At 38.8% G+C, this 24,877-nt stretch overlaps 1 protein-coding gene across 5 annotated transcripts in view; it reads right to left on the reverse strand.

The window, feature by feature from the left end:
* Window positions 1-24,877, reverse strand: part of LOC106881851 (protein ECT2) — a 132,733-nt gene that overhangs the window by 54,979 nt on the left and 52,877 nt on the right. For all 5 annotated transcript variants that reach the window (XR_016241345.1, XM_089350132.1, XM_089350133.1 and 2 more), the window contains 6 exons: window positions 20,904-21,005; window positions 19,265-19,364; window positions 12,576-12,691; window positions 4,916-4,978; window positions 3,402-3,618; window positions 405-517 (listed from right to left, as the gene is read on the reverse strand). Coding sequence is in view for 4 of the 5 variants with exons in the window: in XM_089350132.1 (XP_089206258.1) it covers window positions 405-517; window positions 3,402-3,618; window positions 4,916-4,978; window positions 12,576-12,691; window positions 19,265-19,364; window positions 20,904-21,005 (711 nt within the window). In the remaining variant the exon portion in view is untranslated. The remainder of the gene's footprint in view (window positions 1-404; window positions 518-3,401; window positions 3,619-4,915; window positions 4,979-12,575; window positions 12,692-19,264; window positions 19,365-20,903; window positions 21,006-24,877) is intronic.

Here is a 24,877-nt window from a genome sequence, read left to right on the forward strand (position 1 = left end):
AGGAAAACCTCTTTTTAGTAGTAGTAGGAAGAGGAGGAGGCAGACCTCAGCTATTAATAAGTTGGTGAAAAAGATGTTTCTATGTAAATGTATAGAATTATAATTACCATACAAAATAATGAAATTCTCTAAATACTACCAATTCCAGTCTAACAGGTAAAGAAATAGAACTGTAACTCCATTAAAAGATTTCAATTGAAACTGAGATTTTCAGAAAGCTGTACAGTTCTTTTCTTTTTTTTTTTTTATTAATTTGTCTCCTGGTGTTGTCTTAAAGATTAAATTCCATCCAGAAATTTCCAATGCTTTGTTTGTTTCTTATTTCTTTTTTAAAAACTAAGAATATTCCTCATATGACATAGTTGTTCCCAAAGAACGATGATGAAATAATCAGTATTACTTACATGGAGAATTGTATGCAAGATCTTCACATAATTCCATTCTGTCTGCAACAATTCCATTGCAACTAAACACCGCTGTGATGGTTTCAGAGCATTTCTGTCCTTGGTACATTTTTCTGGGAAAATGAATAATGGGAAAAATTACTTTTTTTTTTTAAATATACAAAATTAAGTGAGTTGTTATTTGTTTCTCTTAATCTTTTAAGATGATTAGCATATTTATTCATGACACATTCCAGCAAATTCAAATGTAAATATGTTAATCACTGTTGTATTTCATCACAGGAGATCAACTTCTCTGCACTGGGTGTTCATAGCATAATTCATTAGCAAAAGAAACTCTAAGACAGTCGCTGTTTCTCAACATCATTGTGTCTTGTGAGCCAGAGGCATCCCCAGACAAATGAATCTAACAAGAGTGGATGTTCTTGTGTGTATAATTTCAACAAACAACATGCACACATTCATCATAAAGGAAGTTCCCCTATGACAAACCTCAGCAGTGATTAGCATATTCACGTTCAAATTTGTCAAAACATTAAGAATAAATACACATCATCATCATCATCATGCACATGATGATTTATTACCCGTTGGCAGATATCAACACATCAGCAATCAGTTTGTTTGCTGAAATTATAAACACAAGAATCAACTCTTGGTAGATTCATTAATCACTGGGACAGGGTGTGCCTCTTGCCTGACGTGACACAATGATGTCAAAACACCAACTGTCCCAGAGTCCCTTGTGCCAATGAATCAAGTGGTTATGAACACATTCATTGTAAAAGAGGTGTTCTCCTGTGAGGAAAGATAGGATTAGCAGATTAATAATGGTTGAATCTCCTGGAAAGGATTAAGAATAAATGTGCCAGTCATTGCTTTGATTTTCACAGTTCACTCGGTATATAGCAACAAACTTTTAGTCAAGAGAAAAAGCAGTTCCTTGATGCTTTACAAGGCCTCTGGCATTGGTTGGCGGGGGGGGGGGGGAGTGAAAGAAGTTTTTGTGCAACAAGAATGGAATAACAACAATGCTAACATGAGGTTAATAAATGAAGGGGGTGTATGTGTGCGCCCCCACAAACATACCCATGTGTCACTCAGTGGTTTGGCATTGTGAAGTGACCATCAGGTGTTTACTCAGATTACCACCCAAAGTTATACTCCTGTACTACTTATGTAGGGCATACACTGCTAGACACACCTAGTCACCCCAAACAATCATAGAAGAACAGAAAATAAGAAGAGAAATCATCTTCTCGCCTAGACAACACCTGAGATACATCTGTTCAATTAGTATAATGATAGGTGTGTCCAGGCAGACTTGGATAAAAAAACCATTAAATGTACAGAAAACAAAAAATCCTATGTGACTTTGGAATATTAGTTAATAGATATGAAGCAGTAACAATAAGAACTGGTTTCTTTTTTACCCTAAGAGAGCCAAGAGTTCACAGACAAAATAATGTTGTACAGAAATAGAACAATAAAGAAATTGCTTCTGGCTTCGGTAATTAGTTGAACAGAAATGATACAAGATAACTTAAACACTGCCATCACCATCATCAGAATTGTTTGTTTCTGATTTTACTGTTCTTCTTTAGAATTTGCTGCACCTATATAACAATCAAAGAACCTGATAGCAAGTCATAGTAATTTCCAAAATACAACAATGGTTCTTCTTTATATATTAAGCCACAAATACTGTTGTTGTTGTTGTTGCTGTTGAGTGACTTTGATCAGTGCTGCTTGATGAAACCTATAGAGTACACTTTATAGGGTGTACCTATTTTGAATGTTAACAAGCAAAACAACTGTTGCACCCCCTATACATGCAATGCTCCACTCAAACCCAAACTTACACATAATTACTATTTGGGATGCAATATGCAATTCATGCTATTCTTTAGTCAGTTTGAACATTCTGGAAGTGCCTGGAGCATTTCATAAATATGAAGTGTCCATCAGTAATTTCAGTAATGGTGCAGCTATTTCAGAATGAATGGGTGTCTTGTGGTTTTCCAAATAAAATAATTGAGAAGGTGTCACTGACATTCGGACCCTCTAGCACTGATACATACCTCACTTAAGACCCCTACTATTAATACACAGCCCTATTGAGACCCCTATCATTAGTGCATAGCCCTGTTTAGCCTTTAGTGGATTAAACCTATCACATGACATTGCTACATAATTCCAGAGCTTTTGGTCAAATGCTAATCTCTAGCTTGAACAGCCGAGAGAATTTGTAGCGAATATTCAAGAAGATTCAATGTTAAAGAGACACTGATGGAGCTTCTCACTCAATTGCTAGAAACAGTAGCAAAATCTCCCTCAAACCACACCCTAACATCTTAAATAAAGATGGATACAGTAGATAGTGTATAACTTGATACACATAAAGATGGAGTGGTCACAACTGGAAAGCTTTTGATCATGTCTGCTTGATCAAGACTCACCGGAGACTAAACAACAATACAAAGCTGCTGTGGCATATAGTATTTCCAACCACATGGTTCTGGGTTCAGTCCCACTGAGTAGCACCTTGGAAGCCTTGTGAATGGATAGGGTAGATGGAAACTGAAAGAAGCCTGTCATGTGTGTGTGAGTGTGCTCGTTTGTCCCCCACTATCACTTGATAACCAACGTTCATGTGTTTACGTTTCCAGAGCTTAGTAATTTCGCAAAAGAGAGCAACAGAATAAGTACCAGGCTTTAAAACCACAAGTGCTGGGATCGATTTATTTAACTGAAAATTCTTCAAGGTGGTGCCCTAGCATGGCCACAGTCTAATGACTGACACAAGTAAAAACTTAAAGATGCCACACACACACACACACACACACACACACACAATTTCAGCCATATTGATTGTAAAGTATTGAAGACCAAGTGAAAACCAAGAAAATTCATATTGTTTCCCAACCCAAGAATTATTAGAATAAACCAAAACCATTCAACCAGAATTTTTAATTAAGGTGTTTCTTTAAATCCTACCTTCAACACTTCTTGTTTCTATTAATGACTCATTTTGGCATATTTTCACAGGTGTCATATTCTTGTCAGCAAAATCTTTGGAGCGTCTCTTGGGACCCCAGTTTGGAGTCTGCTGGTCTTGGTTTAATCGTTCATTGATGTCTTGAAGAAGGCGACGCTTACGATTCTTTAATGAGTTGTTCAAATAATTTGGTGTGAATGCTTCAGGTGACTCCTTCTGAAAAAGGATGACCATTAAAAACAAAATGACAAAAATACTAAATACAACAAATGAATAAAAAAAATTGTAAATGATTTAGATCAGTGATTCATAATGTTTCATGTTGTTTTCATGAATTTTACAGAGGCTTTTGAAAGCATAGACCCCCTTCTAGCTTTGGAAACCCTATCCAATGTGATCAGATAACCCTAATCCTCTTTAAACTTGGAATGCAGAGCACCTACAAAAATGATCATTTCTTGGAACTGCAAAAGTTCTCTGCAGGGTTCTTGAATTATGATCTGCTGGCTGTGGACAGCTGACTCTTTCCATCATATCCAGCAAAATAAAGCTGAGAGTTTTCATCAAACAAGAAATAATAATATTGCTAGCCTTCCAGATTCCATCACTTAGCTGCAAATGCAAAAGAAGTAGTGAGCTCATCTTGGTGAGCTCTACCGTCTGCTTTGGCATGGATTCTACAGCTGAATGCCCTTCCTAATGCCAACTGTTTTACAGAATGTACTGGGTGGCTTTTACATAGCACCAATGAGGTCACCAAATAACTAACAAGGTCCCTCAATTGAGGGGCGAGTAGTATTGAGTGGGGTGGCTTTGGGCCAGGCAGCAAGAGGTTATGAATAGAGGGACAGGAACAAGTGTGTCTTCACCATGTAGAGGAGATACATGGTTACTCAAGCTGGAAAAAGAGAGATAAGAAAGAAGAGAGGTCATGAGATTTATTACTGATAAACATCTGAAAGAATTAAAACAGTAAATCTACAAGAAATGGCACAAATTGAACCAATTTTCAATAAAGTTAAAAGCAACACCCAAAAAATTATTGGAACATGTCAAACATTCAACTTGATATGTGGAAAGAGAAACAAGGACATCTAAAAGATAGAGGGATACACCAGATCTTCAAATAGCCTCAATCTTGGTCACAGACAGAACTCAATGAGTGAGTACAGAGAGATGGAGGAAATATGTTTTGTAGTCAGCTGCAAGCTAAAATCAGGATTGTGTATGATTGCCAAACTTTTGCCATTGTCACCCAATTTGGCCAAAATAAAATTCCTCTATGAACCATTATTGTAAGAACACACATTAATACATTCTAATAAGGAACATTTGATACATTTCTTGCAGAAATATTTCTCAACTTTTGCTCGCAGAAAATACAATGTTACAGGTCTTTATATATTATAAATGATGATGTACTGCAGGTGCGGTGTTACAAATTTTTGTTTACATAACATCCAATACATACATCACATGGTCTACTTCAGCAAATAAATAAATAAAAACTCACCTTTTCAAACAGGTAAATATCCTCACATGCACAAGCATCTATTTGTATACTGCCCCAGAACCACTGGAATATAAACAACAAGTAGGTTTAATTTGTTCTGTAGATAAATGACAGGAATATTACAAACTTAGAGGTAATAGTATGAGCAGCAGAGCCAAATAGTAACATTTCTGTGCATCACACGTTTCAACTGCAAACAATTAAACAAGGATCAAATTCACTAAACTGTTGATATTTATTCATTTCTTGTGATTCGATCAATAGACTAGAGGTCAATGGCTTGTCTATTGATGAAAGTAGAGGCAAGTCTGTGAATTGAACCTGATTTGAGAAAACTTTTCACTATAAATTATTGCACACCTTACCCCTTTGTAACCATGTTTATGCTGAATTTGTGCTGTCTTTGTTTTGGTTAACTTTGAAAACAATGAAGAATTTATAAAAAGAGCTTTTTGTTGTTATTAAGCTGGTTCTTGGAATATAAATCAGGAATTTTGATGGAAAGTTTTAGATCACTTTTAAAACAGTCTGTTCAGTACCAGGGCAATCTTGAATGGGTAGACTTGTGATCAAAAGCATAAGCAATCCAGCCGTGACAATTCCTTCACCACCCCCACCACCACCACCAAAATGTGTCCTTCCCATTTAATCCTTTTCTTTTACCATTTTTTTTTTTTTTTGAAATACACTTCCTTTGTTTCAACTGATTTTGATAATGATGAAAATTTTTTTTAAATGGCTGCCATTATTTAACTGGTGTGCAGAATACAAATGAAAAGGAAATTTTGATAGACGGCTCAAATTAAGATCACTTTAAAGCAGTTTGTACCAAATAACCTCTGGAGATTTAAGGCAGATTTTGTATAAAAAGGTTTAAAAACGGTGGAATGTGTGTGTGTGTGTGTGTGTGTGTGTGTGTGTGTGTGTGTGTGTGTGTGTTTGGCAGGGGGTATATTTGGTTGCTATTTCTATCAGATCAAACAACCATAAAAAGACTTTCTCAATGATTCAAGTACCTTTTAACCTACATCAAACATAAGATATCTTTGGGCCTCAACGAATTAAAAATTATCTCACAAAATATCACAATTTATTATAGATTTTATGCATGACAAGATTTGAACTCAATTCTACAATCTAATCTCACTCAGTTACAAAGCGCTCGTGCTCACCCTCATACTCTCTCTCTCTCTTTCTCACTCACCCTCATCTTCCCACTATATATATATATATATATAAGTATGTATATCAATGATGTCAGGCAGATATATGGAAACGTACTTCTGTGAGAAACAGTTTGTTATTATTCTCAATAAATAAAAAGTTAAATATTTACAGAACTGGAAATAATCTATAACCAATTTTCATTTGGCTTACATAGAAAGTTGCATGAATTCATTTTAAACTTTGGTGACTTCACAAAAAGCACTATTTACAAAACTTAATTCTTGAGAAGTTTTAGACAACTCCATGCCATATTGGTAAAATATATTTCAAGAATGAGTTTAGTAATTAAAAATGGCAGATTTATAATGCCTGTATGTCCAACTCTGCTACAAAAAAAACAGTTTATTCTACATTTCTCAAGTCTTTTTTACTTTCTTTTACTTGTGTTAGTCATTGGACTGCAGCGATACCAGGGTGCCACTTTAAAAGGTTTCAGTTAAACCAACTGACCCCAGTATATTACTTTTTGGTCTCTTTTACCACACCACTAAGTTATGGGGACATATACAAACCAACACCTATTGTCAAGTGTGTGGGGGGGGGGGGGTAGATACACACACACACACACACACACATATATAACCTAGACTATCAGATGTTATACACCACCGGAAACAATGTGCTTTCTTACATTGTAGGTTCTGAATTATGCTCCCCCACTGGAAAAGGGAACATTAAATGACAAGCTTCCACAATTTCAGTCTATCAAATTCACTCACAAAACATTGATCACCTCAGAGCTAGAGTCGAAAACACTGGCCCAGGGTGCAGCACAGTGGTACTGAATCTGAAACCATGTGGTTGCTTCTTAATCACACAGTCATGCCCACACCTATGAAGTGAATTAGGAAAATAACTACCAACTTCACTGCACGCTTAATAAATTGTAACTCTAAAGAGCATGTGTCTTAAACCCCACCGTACTCTCTTGAAATGGGAAGAACACATTGGATAATGAAGCACAAGATAGACTGAGAAAAGATGGAATGGTGATGGTAGAGACATTTTTGCTAAAAGATTTGTTCAATTAGGGTTCTCCTGGCACTGAACAACAAAACCACTTCTCAAAATCAAATACATGTAAATACTGAACTTCTGCCAAATTATGGCAACATGGGAAAGAAATGTTGTTGTAAGAAAAAAAAGGAGGAGTCTCTTATCATTGGCTTTGTATTCATTTTTTTTTCTTTTTTACCAATACTGAGATGAATTAAACGAGTTTAAATAAAAGGCAGCTTTGCTATTTATCTCTGTCTCGCATCACCTTTATCTACAAGAGTGAACTGTAACATGATAAAAGTATAAAGTTTGTGTAAACTTTATTACTAGATTGTGGCTTTGTGTTTAATCTGTCATCACACATTGATCTAACACCCTGCTCTCTCACTCTTTCTCTCTCTCTCTCTCTCTCTCTCTCTCTCTGCTTCACTAGAATATCACCTTTGATAACACTATAAACAGCTTCTACTTGACAATAAAACTTCATTGACATCACTTGTGAACATCGAACATAGTGAGGAAACCAATAAATATTTCACGCCAACATGTTTCCTCAACCAAATCAATATGATAAAAAGAAAACAGATAAACAGCAATAGAACTTTTTAATGGAGGCAATAAAACTAAGTTTGGCAACGTTATGTAGTAATCAAGGTTTAAAAACTCATCAAAAAAAGGGTCTTATGTCAGGATAGCAAACTGAGCTCTTTATTCACCAGGGTTGCCTTCAAGGAAAAAGGGGCAGAAATCAAACTTCTGAGCCAAAAGAAAAAGAAAAAAAAAATGTAACATAATACACCCAGCATTGCTTAAGTAATATGTGGGAGCAAGAGGGGAGGAAGAGCATAGGCTATGTCCATTTTTAGGGCACTTTTTAGGGACCCCTAAGACTGGTGAGAGGAAGAGCACAAACTGTGTTCTTTTTCAGGACCCTGGAAGAAATGAAGAAGAGAAGAATACAAGCCATGTCCCCTTAAGGACCCCTGGCAGGGGTGAGGAAAGACTAGAAATTCTCCTTACACTACTAAAGATACCCAAGGATTAAATCGAAGTGTTAAACCAGGTGATATTTAAGAAACAGACCAGCCCCCTCTCACAGGTTTTGATACGATTTCATAAGGCTTTGGTGAGCCTGAAGTCAGGTTAAAATGCACTTGCTGCAAAATGTTGTGCAGCAGGATAGATCCATGTGGCTACCATACAGTGATACCTACCAAAACAAAACAACAAAAGGGTCAAACTGTCTTTGCTGACAAAGAGGAAAACCAAGGGGTATAGTAATGAGATTAATTCAGACATGTAAATTCATGAAGCAACCTTCGAATCAATATTTAAGAAGCATCATACTTGTACTCTATAAGTGCAACATCGATGGTTACTGGCAGAATTACAGATCAGCTATAAATTTACCTCTTTTAACTTAGCTCTCTTATGCACCAAATGAATTGCATTTGACAGTATCAAGAGAAGAGAACGTGAAGACTAGTATACTACCTTAAAGCTAACGACTTGTACAACAATTAATTAAACTGGAGTGTCACCAAAAGTCATAGACAGTCTAAAAATAAAATAGTTCCAATCATATTGTCTCCCTTGTCACAAGTATTAAATACTTAGTTGTCTGTGTTTAGTACCTAACAAAAGTGGCTTAGTATTGAGAACCATAATAATTACAACTCTTCTCATATAATAAATCATCAAAAATTAATAATTAACACGCTGAACAAATGAAGTAGTTAAATTAAAACCCCACCACTATCCCACCTGGCCCATAGAGAAGACAGTCACAGAGGTCAAAATCTATAAAATATCAGCCACTCAAATTATTTGTCATTTTTAATTCCCCAACCTCCATCAACTTCATTGTTAAATTGAGTGAATGGAACAAGGCAGATTGATGGCAGACTATCAACTCCAACTCAATAAAATAATCTTATTATTATTGTTGTTGTTGTTGTAGCAATGAGAGAACTTCTATTCAGTCATTGAACCATCTCTCTCTCTCTCTCTCTCTCCCCCCCCCCCTCTCTCTCTCATTCTCAAAACATTCCACCATCGTCAAATTTGAAACCACATGTATCAATATTTAAATAAATTATGAATGCTGCTAAGATTAAATATCCTTTCTTATGGCGGTGCTAAGTGCTCTGACATTGTCTTTTCAATTTACCTCCTCTCCAATTCTACTTCATTTTCCTTCTGTAACAATTTGCTTGTTCTATCAGGTTTCAGTGCTGTAAACTATTTATCTTCCACACAGTAAATCTCTCTCTTTTCACACCAAACACCAGCTGCCTGCTTATCTCTGCAACCTGCAAACACATTACCCAGTCCAGTTCACACCACTTTTCTCACTGGCCTTGTGTAGATCAGACCTTTCAGTGTATGTAAATTATATTTTTATTTAATAAAGTATATTTCTTATATTAGTACAGACAAATAGATTTATGTCTTTCATGTCAAATGCTGGACTGAGTAACTTTCTAATGAAAAACTATCCCAAATAGAACCAGCAGAACATATAGAGGTTAACTCAGCTGTGAATAAGAATGAAAGATAAGAATAAGAATATACAGCTGGAATCAAGGTGCTGAAATATTAGGATTAAGTAAGTAGTAAACTATCTGACATGAACAGAGGTGGAAGCATGTAAGCACATGGGCCAGCCATGTAGCTTATGAGTGTCACCTTTATACAAGCATTGTCATTCATTTCTGGTCTCAACAAAAAAGAATTAAAAATAGGATTATTTCAATATGCCAACCTATGTAATCTCAGATGCCATATTTCTACCAAGACATCTTCAAACACCCATCCCTCCAACCCTTCCCTTATATCCATCACTACCTTAGCACCCAACTTAGGAATCACTGATTCAGAAAAAGAAAATGTGGAGAAAGATGCAGCAAGTTGTTGGCAGCAGCAACCGAGTGTGTCTGTGTTCTTGTGAAATGAACCGTGGATGAGGGATACGAGTCGAGCAACATTCTGTTAAGTTAAACAAAGCACAAGTGAATTGAGAAAGCAAAAGAGACAACTACACCAGCACAAATAAAGAGGGCGTTTTGGAGTCTCATGAAGTACATTGTATGAACACGTTTTGACGTCTGTATTGTTAAATTATAGATCCAACGTTTGTCAAGGATATGAAAAAAAAAGTTGCATGACTGAATACAAATATAAACCCTAGCTCAATGATGAATGGATACCTTTTTTGGCGAAGTAGACAATTGGAATGATGTGCCGGTAGCACATAAAAAGCACCATTTGAGCATGGTCAACGCCAGTGCCACCTGACTGGCCTTCATACTGGTGGCACATAAAAAGCACCTACTACATTCTTGGAGTGGTTGGCATTAGGAAGGGCATCCAACTGTAGAAACACTGCCAGATCAGATTGGAGCCTGGTGCAGCCTTCTGGCTTGCCAGTCCTCAGTTAAACCATCCAACCCATGCCAGCATGGAAAGCAGATGTTAAGCGATGATGATGATGATATATATATATATATATATATATATATATATCCCATGTATATATATCATCATTGTTTAACATCCGCTTTCCATGCTGGCATGGGTTGGATGGTTTGACTGAGGACTGGCAAGCCAGAAGGCTGCACCAGGCTCCAATCTGATCTGGCAGTGTTTCTACAGCTGGATGCCCTTCCTAATGCCAACCACTCCAAGAGGGTAGTGGGTGCTTTTTACGTGCCACCGGCACGAGGGTCTGTCAGGTGGTACTGGCGACAGTCATGCTCAAATGGTGTCTTTTATGTGCCACCTGCACAGGAGCCAGTCCACCAGCACTGGCAACACTCTCGCTTGAATGTTGTTTTTCACGTGCCACCGGCACAAGTGCCAGTAAGGCAATGCTGGTAACGATCACACTCAAATGGTGCTTTTTATGTGCCACCAGCACGGGAACCAGTCAGTGGCCCTGGCAACGATCATGCTCGGATGGTGCTTTAACATTCCACTGGCACGGGTGCCAGTCAGGCAGTGCTGTCATCGACCACGTCTGTGAATTTGATTTTGATTTCACTTGCCTTAACAGGTCTTCGCAAGCAAAGTTTAGTGTGCAACAGAAGAAAGTTACACATAAATAGGCTGGTTACACTGCTGGCATAGGGCTAGGGTTAGGGTCTCACTTGGCTTGCCAGGTCTTCTCAAGCACAGCAGATTTCCAAAGGTCTTGTTCACTAGTCCAAAGTCTCATCACTATTAAAAATATATATATATATATATATATATATATATATATATATATATATATATATACACACATATACACACACACACACGATATATCTGTCCATGGAAAATGGACGTTAAACGATGATGATGATGATACATGAGATGTAAATATATCATCATCATTTCAATGTCTACTTTTCCATGGGTTACACGCAATTTGTTGAGGCAGAATTTCTACTGTCATATGCCCTACCTGTCACCAACACTCACCTGTTTCCAAGTAATGCAATACTGTCCAATGGCCAAACATGTTATCAAAGAAGAATGAAATCAACGAATATGGTTGGCTTCTGTGATCGTGATACTAATTTACAATTAACACTTGATGTCAAGACAAAAAGACACTCACACACAAACATATTTAGCCTTAATACTTTGCAGGTATGGGTTGGCAACAGGAAGGGCATCTGGCCATAGAAAATCTATCTCAATGAATTTTGTCTGGCTCATAGAGTATGGAAAGCCACTGCTGATTCAGTCTCACTCTCGCTTTTAAATATGAGCAGCCATACAACTCCTCTTCAAGAACTTGTTCTGCTCCCCACCATCTTCTCTCATACCTTAACTCTCATCTCCTGACATAGAGAACCCACTTGAGTTTCATAGTTTTGAAAGCAGCATGCATAACTCACTCGTGCTGGTGACATGAAAGATTACCCAGTCATGTTGTAAAGTGATTTATGTTAAGGGCATCCAGCTGCAGAAACCCTGTCAAAGCAGACACTGGAGCACAGGGGTACAGTGTTTGAGCCCACTGGCTTCTGTCAAACTAACTCACACCAGCATGGAACATAGACTTTAAATGATAATGTTAAAATTATTATACACACACCTCACATTCTGTATTAACATTCAGCTTGTAGACTGAACAACTAAATATTCTACCACTGATAACTTAACAGAATTTGTTGCTGCTTATCATTTCTTTGAAGTTCTGACTTCCCTGACCAGTTCCCAGATTACATATTAATTTGCATTTACTTAACATGGGGATTCCAAACAGGCAATACCCTTTCATCTCATCTCAGTTCTTTAGTTTAAACAGCAGCAGACAGCAATGAAACAGCTAGGCTTACGAGTTAACCTAGTCGTATTTTTACTTCACATATAACAATAGACACACGCCTACTAACAAATGATTCTCTCTCTCTCTCACACACACACACAGATAAATACTCACTTCAGCTCTTACGACAAACCCTTTTGGGTTACTAATAACAGGTACATCGTCAGTAATTTGATCATCAACCACTAAATGTGTAGCCCTTTCATCATTACAGTTTACATAGGTTCCACCTGAAATAGAAAACAGAAATTCGTAAGTAGTTTGCAAATAAATGTGTAAAATAATCAAAAAAAAAATCAAACATGTTGGAAGACATTGTAAATTTTAAGTATTCTTCTAAATAAAATTGAAATCACAATGGGTGTGTTTCATAAAATATAGCAATTTAAAAACTCTTCTAAATCAATAAGAATTGGATTTTGAGAAGCAAACATTTCATGGATTTCATAAATGAGTGAGTGGTGCTGAATGCTGACATGCTTGTTCATACCATATCAGCAAAGACAATTAGAGATGATGATGATGATGATGATGATGATGATGGTGGTGGTGATGGTGATGGTGATGAGGAGGAAACAATAATACTTGAAATAAGAACAGCTTGAATATTAACGAACAAGAGATCTATAATTAGCAATAGGTTAGGTTAATTTATGAAAGAAAAATTTTCAAGTACCAAATATTGATTGATATAGAAGTGATCTTGTTATTAAGAATTATGAAAACAACAAAAAATAGCATCAAAAAGACTTTGTGGCAAGAATATATGAATACTGAACAACTAGCAATTATTGACAAAGTATAAAATATGCTTTGAAGGAATACAGTATTTCTCATATAGAAGATCACATCTCAGAAAAAGTTATCCACTCCCTAGGCAGCTCTATACTCAATCACTAGCCTGCTCTCATTTTCTCACTCTCTCACACACACACAATCATTACCACCTCTGTTCATCTAAATTTGCCATCTCTTCGATTATCATCATCATTATTCAATGTCTATGTAATCCATGGATTACATGGTTTAACAGGATTCAATGGCTCCAAAGACTATTGTGTGCTCTTGAGTCTTCTTGGATGTGGTTTCTACAGCTGGATGCCTTTCCTAACACCAACCACTTTGCAGAGTGTGTTGGGTACTTTTTTCATGGCACCAGCACTGGTGAGGTTACCATGTAGCTTACAAGACTAATAAGATATCCTGAGAGAAACAGCCATATTTCAAGAGATGAAGGGGTTAAATATGAAAGAAAGGGTCAAAGCAGAACAGGTTATTTGCACTTACTGTAGAAAGGCCACATGGTTACTCAGATTTTAGAAGTTAGGGGGGGGGGGGTTAGAAAAGAGAGAGAATAGTGGTGATAAGGTGTCAAAGAATGAAGTGAATGGGGAGTTTGAGTAGGTAAAGGTTGCAAGAGTGTAAAGAAAAGTGAGAAATAGAGAATGAGTGAAGGAGAAGGTAAGGAAGGTAGGGAAGAGTAGGTGACAACTGCAGAGATTGGATAGGGTTGAAAGGCAGATATTTAGTGGGGGGTGGGGGTGAGCAATGATGTTGGCAAAGTGAAGAGTAACAGAACAATAATGATATGAGACAGGGGAAGAGAGAGAGAGAGAGGTAACAAGTGGTTGAGTCAATTCTGACGGTGTTGTGGGAGAGAGGCAGGTGTAGTACATGAAGAGAGTAAGAGATGTATGGTGGTGAAACTGAGATGATTTGATGGTCGGGTTGCCAATGTAAAATGTGGGTAGGGAATAGTATTGAGGATGACAAGTAGATCATCATCATCATCATCATCGTTTAACGTCCGCTTTCCATGCTAGCATGGGTTGGACGATTTGACTGAGGACTGGTGAAACCGGATGGCAACACCAGGCTCCAGTCTGATTTGGCAGAGTTTCTACAGCTGGATGCCCTTCCTAACGCCAACCACTCAGAGAGTGTAGTGGGTGCTTTTACGTGTCACCCGCACGAAAACGGCCACGCTCGAAATGGTGTCTTTTATGTGCCACCCGCACAAGCCAGTCCAGGGGCACTGGCAACGATCTCGCTCGAAAATCCTACAGGAGCCAGTCAGGCGGTACTGGCAACGGCCACGCTCAAAATGGTGCATCTCATGTGCCAACCGCACAAGAACCAGTCCAGGGGCACTGGCAACGATCTTACTTGGCTTGCCGGGTCTTCTCACGCACAGCCCATTTCCAAAGGTCTCGGTCCGTAGTCATCGCCTCGGTGAGGCCCAATGTACGAAGGTCTTGCCTCACCACCTCAGCCCAGGTCTTCCTGGGCCTACCTCTTCCACGGGTTCCCTCAACTGTTAGGGTGTGGCACTTTTTCACGCAGCTATCCTCCTCCATTCTCACCACATGTCCATACCAGCGCAATCGTCTCTCTTGCACGCCACAACTGATGCTTCTAATGTTCAGCTTTTCTCTCAAGATACTTACACTCTGACGGGTATTCACATTGACATTACACATCCAACGGAGCATACTGGCTTCATTCCTTGCGAGCTTACGTATGTCCTCAGCAGTTACAGCCCATGTTTCACTGCCATGTAGCATGGTTGTTCGTACGCATGCGTCATACAGTCTGCCTTTTACTCTGAGTGAGAGTCCCTTTGTCGCCAGCAGGGGTAAGAGCTCTCTAAACTTTGCCCAGGCTATTCTTATTCTAGCAGCTACACTTTCAGCGCACCGACCCCCACTACTAACTTGGTCGCCCAGATAGCGGAAGCTATCGACTACCTCTAGTTTTTCACCCTGGAATGAGATAGAAGTTGTTTCCTGTTTGTTTGCAGTCTTTATTGCACCTGAACATCTGCCACAAACAAAAACTAACTTGCTAGTTAACCTGCCTTTGATGTTGCTGCACCTCTTATGTGTCCATAGCTTGCACCGGGTACATCTTATAGAGTTACTACCTACTCCTTTTCTACATACTGAGCAGGGCCATCTACCTGAAGGGGTTTGTGTTTTATCTACCTTCCTACTTATTAGGATTTTGGTTTTAGCTAGGTTGACTCTAAGGCCCTTCAATTCTAGACCTTGCTTCCACACCTGAAACTTCTCCTCTAGTTCTGATAGTGACTCCGCAATTAGGGCAAGGTCATCAGCATAGAGGAGCTCCCAGGGGCAACCTGTCTTGAACTCCTCTGTGATTGCCTGGAGGACTATGGTAAATAATAGGGGGCTGAGGACGGAACCTTGGTGGACCCCTACCTCTACCCGGAATTCATTGCTGTACTCATTTCCAACCCTCACCTTACTGGCAGCATCTCTGTACATGGCTCGCACAGCTCTCACTAACCATTCTTCTATCCCAAGTTTCCTCATTGACCACCAGATAAGGGATCGGGGGACCCTGTCAAAGGCTTTCTCCATGTCAACGAAAGCCAGGTACAGAGGTTTATCCTTAGCTAGGTATTTCTCTTGCAACTGTCTCACTAGAAATAAGGCATCAGTAGTGCTTTTACCTGGCACGAACCCAAACTGCATCTCATCTAAATTGATTCGCTCTCTAATTAGTTGGGCTATGACCCTCTCTGTAACTTTCATAACCTGATCTAACAGCTTGATGCCTCTGTAATTATTTGTATCTAAAGCGTCCCCTTTACCTTTGTAGCAGTTGACTATGATGCTGCTACACCAGTCATAGGGTATGACTCCTTCGTGTATCACCTGGTTCGTAATACGGGTGACTAGGCTATAGCCAACACTGCCAGATATTTTGAGCATCTCTGCAGTGATTCCTGATGGGCCGGGGGCTTTCCCGGTCTTCATACTCTTAATTGCTTTATCTACCCTGGTACTATCAACTCGGATAGCTGGTCCCTCTATTGGGTCGACATGAGGCAGGCTCTCTTTCTCCCATTCATTCTCTATGAAATGGTTCTGAGAAGTGAGAAAGATTGGTGACATCAAGACATTCTTGAATTCACTTTACACATATAATTCTTCTTTCATCATCTCTAATGTGTGTGTGTGTGTGTGTGTGTGTGTGTGTGTGTGTGTGTGTGTGTGTGTGTGTGTGTGTGTGTGTACCAGCCACAACAAGCTATACACTCCCCGCTCTAGATCTACATTTTAAAATGTGTTCAATTTGTAGAAAAGGTGTAGGCAGGAACTCCGTACAGTGTTCCCAGTGTAAGCTATGGACACACAAGAGGTGCAGTGGATTAATAAGAAGATTATCAGAGAAGGTATTGTTCATATGTGGAAGATGCACAGGATCCATAAAAACTATAGAGGCTTAGGAAATTGATTCTCTCAAATGCCCCTGGTGGTCCATTAGAGGTAGGGGATAATTTTGTCTACCTAGGAGACCAAATTAGTAGTGGAGAAGGATGCATGGAGATTGTGATAGCTAGAAATAAGAATAGGATGGAGGAAATTCAGAGAGCTGTTATCTTTGTTGGCTAAGAAAGCTTTCTCTCTCCGAGTGAAAGGAAGATTGTATGATGCATGTATAAGGACAGCAATCCAACATGGTTAGTGAGATGTGGACCCGGAATACAGAGGACATGTAAAAGTTAAAGAGGAATGAGGCTGGTATGCTCCACTGGATGTGTAATGTAAGTGTACATGTTCGAGAGAGTGCCAATGTATTGAGAAAGAAATTAGGCATAAGAGGAATGAGATGCAGTGTGCACTGGTTTAGTCGTGATGCGGATGGATGCCAGCAGCTCCATAAAGTAGTGCCATTCTCTCAAAGAAGATGGAACATGTGGAAGTGGGAAACCCAGGAAGACATGGGATGAAGTACTGAAGAGCACTGACCTCAGGACACTGAACCTTTCAGGCAAGACGACAAAGGGCTGAGATGCCTGGTCCCTTGCTGTACTCATGAAGACCAATACTCTGAGGCAGAAGTATTAAGACTAGTCTCCCTGCAAGAGTCCTGTACCAGTACCACATAAAAAGCACTCGTGGTGGTGTCACATAAAAGTGCCTGTGTGGTGCCACATGCAGCACCACATAAAAGCGTCTGTGCAGCACTACATAAAAGCACCCATGCAGTGCCGCATGAAGGTGCATGTGTGGTGCCACATAAAAACATACTCTGTAAAGTGGTTGGCATTAGGAAGGGCATCCAGCCATAGAAACCATGCCAAATTAGACTGGAGACTGGTGCAGCCCTCCAGCATGCCAACTATGGTCAAACCATCAAACCCATGCCAGCATGGACAACGGATGTTAAATGATGAAGATGAATATATTATACACTCGAGTGTTACTTATATGACCAATTACTTTGGAAAATAAACTTTTGCCACCATGCCAGATAATATGGCATACATGCAACAATTTTAACTTTTATCAAATTTCTTGTTGCTTATGTAGAATGATAAATTGAATACTAATTTTCAAAAGAAAAATATTGTCCGAAAATAAAAGTAAATAAAACAAATTTCAATAAACATATGTTGTTATTTTTCTTAATTTTATCAATATCATTGCAATCTATTCCATCAAAAATCTATCCCTGCAAAGTTTCATTAAAAAAATGTGTATTTTTTTCAGAAAGTCATAAGACACTCATCCTGCATTTCTTAAGTTAATTCTCTCTCTCAGTATCTATCTTTCACTCTATCTCCTTTCTCTCTTTATGATGTAAAGCATGTTTGAAGAAATCAACCAACCAACATTTACACTGGCTGTTATTATAGAGAGAGAGATTTCATTCAGTTTGAACATCAGGTGTCTTTAACGACACACAACCAACCTCGTTCCTCAGTCTAGAAGGATTTAAAGACATTAAGAGCACTGAGAGTTCAGCCATGAAGTTAGACTGTCAGGCAGAAGATAAAGTCATGGTTCCCAGTCATAGACACCATGTCCAATGCTGACATCTGGAGCATGACATGATCTTTTGAGACATCAGAGCTTTTGAACCATCCAACTCATGCCAGCATGGAGAGCAGACATTAAATGACAATGATAATCTTGCTTTAGCATATAATGTTAGACTTCTGTCACAATTTGCAATGATATTGTTTTAGTTAGCATTCTGTCTGGAAACCAAGTCAAATGCTGCACCTCTAAAATGTAATGATGAAAGTAAAACTAATCAAGATTTTTAATTCTAACCCCCCCCCCCCCCCCTGGGGCTCCATATAAGATTTTGTAGTTTGTATTGACACAAAGATTTTGTAGTCTGTATTGGTACAAGACCAGCCAAGTTCAAGGGAGGAGTATTTGACCCCAGTGCTCAACCAGTACTTTCATTTATCAACCCCAAAAGAATGAAAGGCAAAGTCGACCTTGGTGGAATTTGAACTCAGACAAAAGGCTACCAAGTATTTTGCTTGGGGTGCTAACAATTCTGCCAACTTACCAATTAATAAGCACAGACATGGTTGAGAAGCAGCTTGCATCCTAACCTCATGGTTTCAAGTTCAGTCCTACTACATGGTACCTTGGGCAAGTGCCTTCTACAATAGCTTTGGGACTATCAAAGCCTTGTGAATGGATTTAGTAAATAGAAACTGAAAGAAACCCAGTGTGTGTGTGTGTGTGTGTGTGTGTGTTTATGTGTGTGTGCGTGCGTGTGTGCATGAGTGTCCATCCCTTTGTCTCTAAATTGTGTAATGGTTGTGAATGAGTGTCACTGTCCAGTGTCATTCATTTCCAATATTCTGTGAGAATATATCTTTCCTCACTTGGAAACAAGGGTTGGTGACAGGAAGAGCATCCAGACAGAGAAATCTGCCTCAATAAACTTTGTTCAACCCATGCAAGCATGGAAAAAATGGATGTTAAAACAATGAATATTAATTAATGTTAATTGACAGGTAACAGTACCATTTTCTGAAGTGAGTTTCTCCATTTGTTTCTGGTCTTCATCTTTAAATCCAAAGAAACTCAAATAACAAAATTCGAAAGGTTTCAAACGAAAACTCATCTGAAATAGAGAAAACAAAAAAAAAAAGTAGTAATAAAATAGAAAAAAAATAATAAATGAAGTAACTAGATAAAGCAAAATTAAATTTAACAAAGTATAAAGTCACAATGAACTTAGGTGAAACTCTGCAATCTGAAAAAAACTAGCCAACTGTCTATCCCCTCGCCACCACCTTTTTTTATTGAAAGTCATCAGTCTTTCTTGCACCAATAATTTCTTATGCTATCACTCATTATTCAAATCCAAAGTTCCCACTCTCTAACCATCACTACATCTTCAATGCTATCTCTTTCTCTCTCTCACACTACCCGCCTCTTCTATCAATCATTGTTGGTGGCATCCATCTCTTTCTCTTGTTCTATCCTCCTCTCACTCCTATCAATTTGGTCCTTCTATGTTACTCCCTCCTCTATCATTAAACTCACATTATTTTCCATCACTGTCATTGAAAACAAACAAAAGTGACAAATAATAGAGAGGACTTGTTTAGTTTTGCCAAGGACATGACAACCTCTCTTATGCTGGTGCCACAATCAAATACGCTCAGTAAGACCTGTAAAGTGGTTAGCGATAAGAAGGGCATCTAGTTGTAGAAACCCTGTCAAAATTGGAACATGTAAGTGATCTGTGGTCTCCATCCCTCCTGAAACTTGATAACTGAAACAACCATGCCAGCTTTGAAAAACAGATGTAAAATGGTGGTGGTGGTGGTGGTGACATGCACACACATGCATACAAATATACAGGTACACACACATACAGGGAAGTTGCCTAACTATGTGATCTCAAGTTCAATCCCACTGTGTGGCACCTTGGGTAACTTTGTCCTATTATAGCCCTAGGACTTGTGAGTAAATTTCAGAGACAAAGGCTAAAAGAAGCCAAACGTGTGTGTGTATGTGTGCAAGTGCATGAATGTATTTAGTACTGTCTCCGTGCCTTGACTGTGTGATGATTCTAAACCATGTGTCACCATCATGCAAGTAGTGCCCCATGAAAGTGTGTCTGATCATGGAGAAATATTACCTTACTTGGAAACAGGCACATCTCACCCATATGAGCATGGAAAAATTGACGATGATGATGATGATGATGATTTGTGTGTCCATGTGTGGACGTGCACGCCCTTGTTATGCCAAAAGAACACACAGAGAAATATTACCTTACCCGCAAGCAGGTGAGGGCTGGCAACATAAAAGGCATGAGGCCATAGAAAATCTGCCTCAAATTCCATGTGACCCATGGAAACATGGAGAAGTGGATATTAAATGATGATGATCTTCAAACACAGATGAACAAAGAGATAAAAGGTAGTTCATACATACAAATATATATATATATACCCACACACACACACATACCCACAAATAAACATATCTAGAGGTACAAAGAAAAGAAAAAAAAGGTCATAACTACTTAGAAAATATTCATTTCTTGCAAGCTTTAGCATTGACATAGTAAACAGCAAATGAAGTTGAAAGTAATTAAGCTAGAATTAGGTTATAAAAACGAATTCAGACAATATGTTTTTATACTTACAAATAGTTCTTGATCAGCACGGCTAACAATATTGTCACGGTGTTCCCAAACCTCCATAATCCAATCTACTTTCATAATAGGTATACCATAGTTGACAGAAAACTACATCAGATTGTAAAAGGAACTCATTAATATCTTTTTAGGACATATCAAAAACAAAATACTCTCCAATTCCACATCTATAAACACACACACACACACACACATGCATATGTTATAACTGGTTTTACCATGACTAGGAATGAAGCTGACCTCTGTCAACTGATACAGTTGACACATTCCAAGACAAAGTTTTCAGCAGATATCTTTTATACAAACCAGGATGTTGTTCTGCAAGGATCTTTTTTTTTTTCTCAACAACTGCAGCCTCTCATTAAATAATTACACTTACACACACACACACACACACACACACACACACATACATACATATGGCTACTTAGCTCATTCTTGTTTAAATTAGGCAAATTACTTAGACCATAAATGTGTTCTTTGTTTTGTTTAAGTCTAAGCCTCATGGTTACTGGAGATAACATCAAAAAACTGCCATGCTGATTGCAGCAATTGAACCAGAAACACAGGTCCACAACATTTTCTTTAATGGCATGCCAATTTTGAAGAATTTTTGACGCTTGAAATCATCTCTCTTCTCAAGTGGAGCTGGTCCTGCTTGCCATATCAAAACTTTATGTTGTATGGTATTTGATATACCTGCACTCGTCTTTAAATATGTACTATTGACCACATTGATTTATTTCTCTTAGTTCATTTTTTCTGAACTATATATATATGTATATATATCCTGTGCCGGTGGCACGTAAAAAGCACCATTCGAGCATGCTCGTTACCAGCATCGCCATACTGGCACATGTGCCGGTGGCACGTGAAAGACAACATTCAAGCGTGGTCATTGCTAGTGCCGCCGAACTGGCTCCCATTCAGGTGGCATGTAAAAAAACACCTTTAGAGCGTGGTCGTTGCCAGTACTGCCTGACTGGTCCTTGTGCCAGTGGCACGTAAAAGTACCCACTACTCTCTCGGTTGGCGTTAGGAAGGGCATCCAGCTATAGAAACTTTGCCAGATCAGATTGGAGCCTGGTGCAGCCTTCTGGTGCAGCCTTCTGGTGCAGCCTTCTGGCTCACCAGTCCTCAGTCAAATCGTCCAACCCATACTAGCATGGAAAGCGGATGCTAAACGATGATGATGATGATGATGATGATATATTATTTAAGTACTAGAAGAAGAAAATGGAGAAACTGACATATAGACATCAATTTATTTCAACATATTCAATTCTGTACAATATCAAATTCCTTGCTCCTAAAGCTGTTTCCATGCCCAATTAATTCAATTTGAGAAATTAAATTAATTAAAATTTTCATATTGAATATCATTAATTGGGTATTTCTTTAGCAACCGATGTATTGGTTGCTAAAACGCACATATCTGAGTCAATCAAGGGTCACCCAACACATTAAGTGTAGCTCCTTTTTCATCGAATTCTTCCCCTGAAGAAATACCCAAAATTTAAATTGATTTAATTTCTCAAATTGAATTAATTGGACATGGAAACAGCTGTAGGAGCAAGGAAGTTAATACTGTACAGAATTAATTATATTCAAATAAACTGGTGTCTATATGTCAGTTTCTCCATTTTCTTCTTTCTATTACTTAAGTAATTTATACCCACATCCATCAATCAGACTGGAGCCTGGTGTTGCCATCCGGTTTCACCAGTCCTCAGTCAAATCGTCCAACCCATGCTAGCATGGAAAGCGGACGTTAAACGATGATGATGATGATGATGATGATGATCAATGTGAAACTAACATCTTTGGTTTTTCACTGACACTGGATAAAACCAGTGCCCCTATCAAATGTTTATATATAAAATGGATGGCCCTTCTTACTGCCAATCACTGAATATCATCATCATTTAACATCTACCTTCCATGCTGGTATGGGTTAGACAGTTTGACAGGAGCTGGCAAGGGCAGGAGCCTGCACCAGAGTTCTGTGTCTATCTTGGTAGAGTTTTAACAGATGAATACCCTTCCTAACGCCAACCACCCAGTGGAGTGGACTGAGTGCTATTTATGTGACACAAGCACAGGTGAGGTCAGTGTTGGCAAGGTTTTTACAGCTGGATGCCCTTCCAAATACCATCCACTTTACAGTGAGGACTGGATTTTTTTTAAGTGGCATCAGCACTGACTGGCAGGGTCACCAAGTAACTTGCAAGACAAAGATCCTTCGAGAGGGGAGGGGACGGGGCATTGGAGGAGGTGATCTTGTGTCAAATGATGAAAAGGTTATGGTGAGACAGAAACAGGTGTCTTGCTGTGGAGGAGGTATATGGTTACCTGGCCAGAGAGAGAGAGAGAGAGAGAGAGTGATCAAGAATGAGGACAGAAACAGGTGTGTTGCTGTAAAGGAGATACATGGTTACCCAGGCAGAGGGAAGAGCAGAAGGAGAGAGAGGAGAGAGAGAGAGAGAGAGAGAGAGAGTGTGTGTGCAAGAGAGCAGGAGAGAGAGATGGTGGCAGAGTGCCAGGCATACTCAGAATATAAACGAGGGGATCAGAATATAAACGAGATGATCAAATAAAAGAGAGAGAGAGAGAGAGATGGTGGTAAGTGCCAGGGCATACTCAGAATATAAACGAGGGGATCAGAATATAAACGAGATGATCAAATAAAAGAGAGAGGGCAGGAGAGAGATGGTGGTAAGTGCCAGGGCATACCGTTGAGGTATGGAAGTCATAATATAGGTGGCAGGACATTGCCAAAGAAGCGCGAGTAGAGAGTGGGGGGAGGGAAAGCATTGAGTGGTGAAAACATCAGTATATAGAGGGGATGGGGGGGGGGGCTACCGGATAGCAATGATACAATGAACATGGCCATGAGGACAGGATTGAGGAGTGAGAGGAAAGCATAGAGCATGAAAGAGATGTGAGGAAGAGATGTAATTTGGTTTTTCAGGGTAGGGTGTGTGTGTGTGTGGTTTGTTGAGGTAGGAGTGTGAAAAGTTTTCTTCTTGTTACGTGTGAATGGAACACAAGCTGCAATAGACTAGATCAGATGGGATTCAATAATCTAGTGCCTTTAACTTCACAAACATTCTGCCTTGTATATTAGCAAACAGAGGCAGTATTGATACTGAGATGTAATATCTATCCCCACTTGGATGTTCTTGTGCTAATTGCCATGAGAGAAACTCTCACATTGGCTTTTTGGTAGAAAATGCACACAAGCGGGGAGATAAATCCTTGCTACCTCCAGTGCTTGTTCTAGCACTGTCCCTCTATATATCACTAACAAGGAGACAAACTATTGCTGTCTCTAGCAGCTGAGTGTCCATCATTGACAAGACCAAACAAAGTCAAAATCATGTGATGTGGTGGTGGTCTCGGCACTGGAGCTAGTGGGGATTTATCTCCCCACAAGCTATATAAACAAGAGTGCCTCTTGCACCAAAAAGCCAACGTGAGAGTTTCTGCCATGGAAACTACCACAGTAAAGTTTGTTATAATAGAACATCCACATTTAAGTAGACATAAATATTACCATTCTGCCTTGTGGTTCCATTATAAGGAACGATTCCTATAGCAGTACAAGAGTCAAACATCTTAAAGAAGAACATAGTTATATTAATTCCAACACTTGACTTGTAGTTATTTTATCAATGCCATAAAGAGCCTCAACATCAACTTGGCATCATAAAAACACACCAAGAAATGCTATGACGTATTTTATTCAGCACTGTACCAATTCTGCTATCTACTGGCATTATGATAATAATTCTAATAATAATAGCAATTTATGCTGATCTATGCTGTACCAAGATAAAATAGTTTTTAACAAAATAATGTAATATAGACATTTTAACATCATGGCTATTCTGGTATTAACTGATTGATGTTTGTAGTCGTTAGATTAAAAACAAAACTAAAACAGTATAAAAATACATTGC

This window comes from Octopus bimaculoides, chromosome 4, assembly GCF_046866305.1.
Source record: "Octopus bimaculoides isolate indiv1 chromosome 4, ASM4686630v1, whole genome shotgun sequence".
Classification (NCBI taxonomy): domain Eukaryota; kingdom Metazoa; phylum Mollusca; class Cephalopoda; order Octopoda; family Octopodidae; genus Octopus; species Octopus bimaculoides.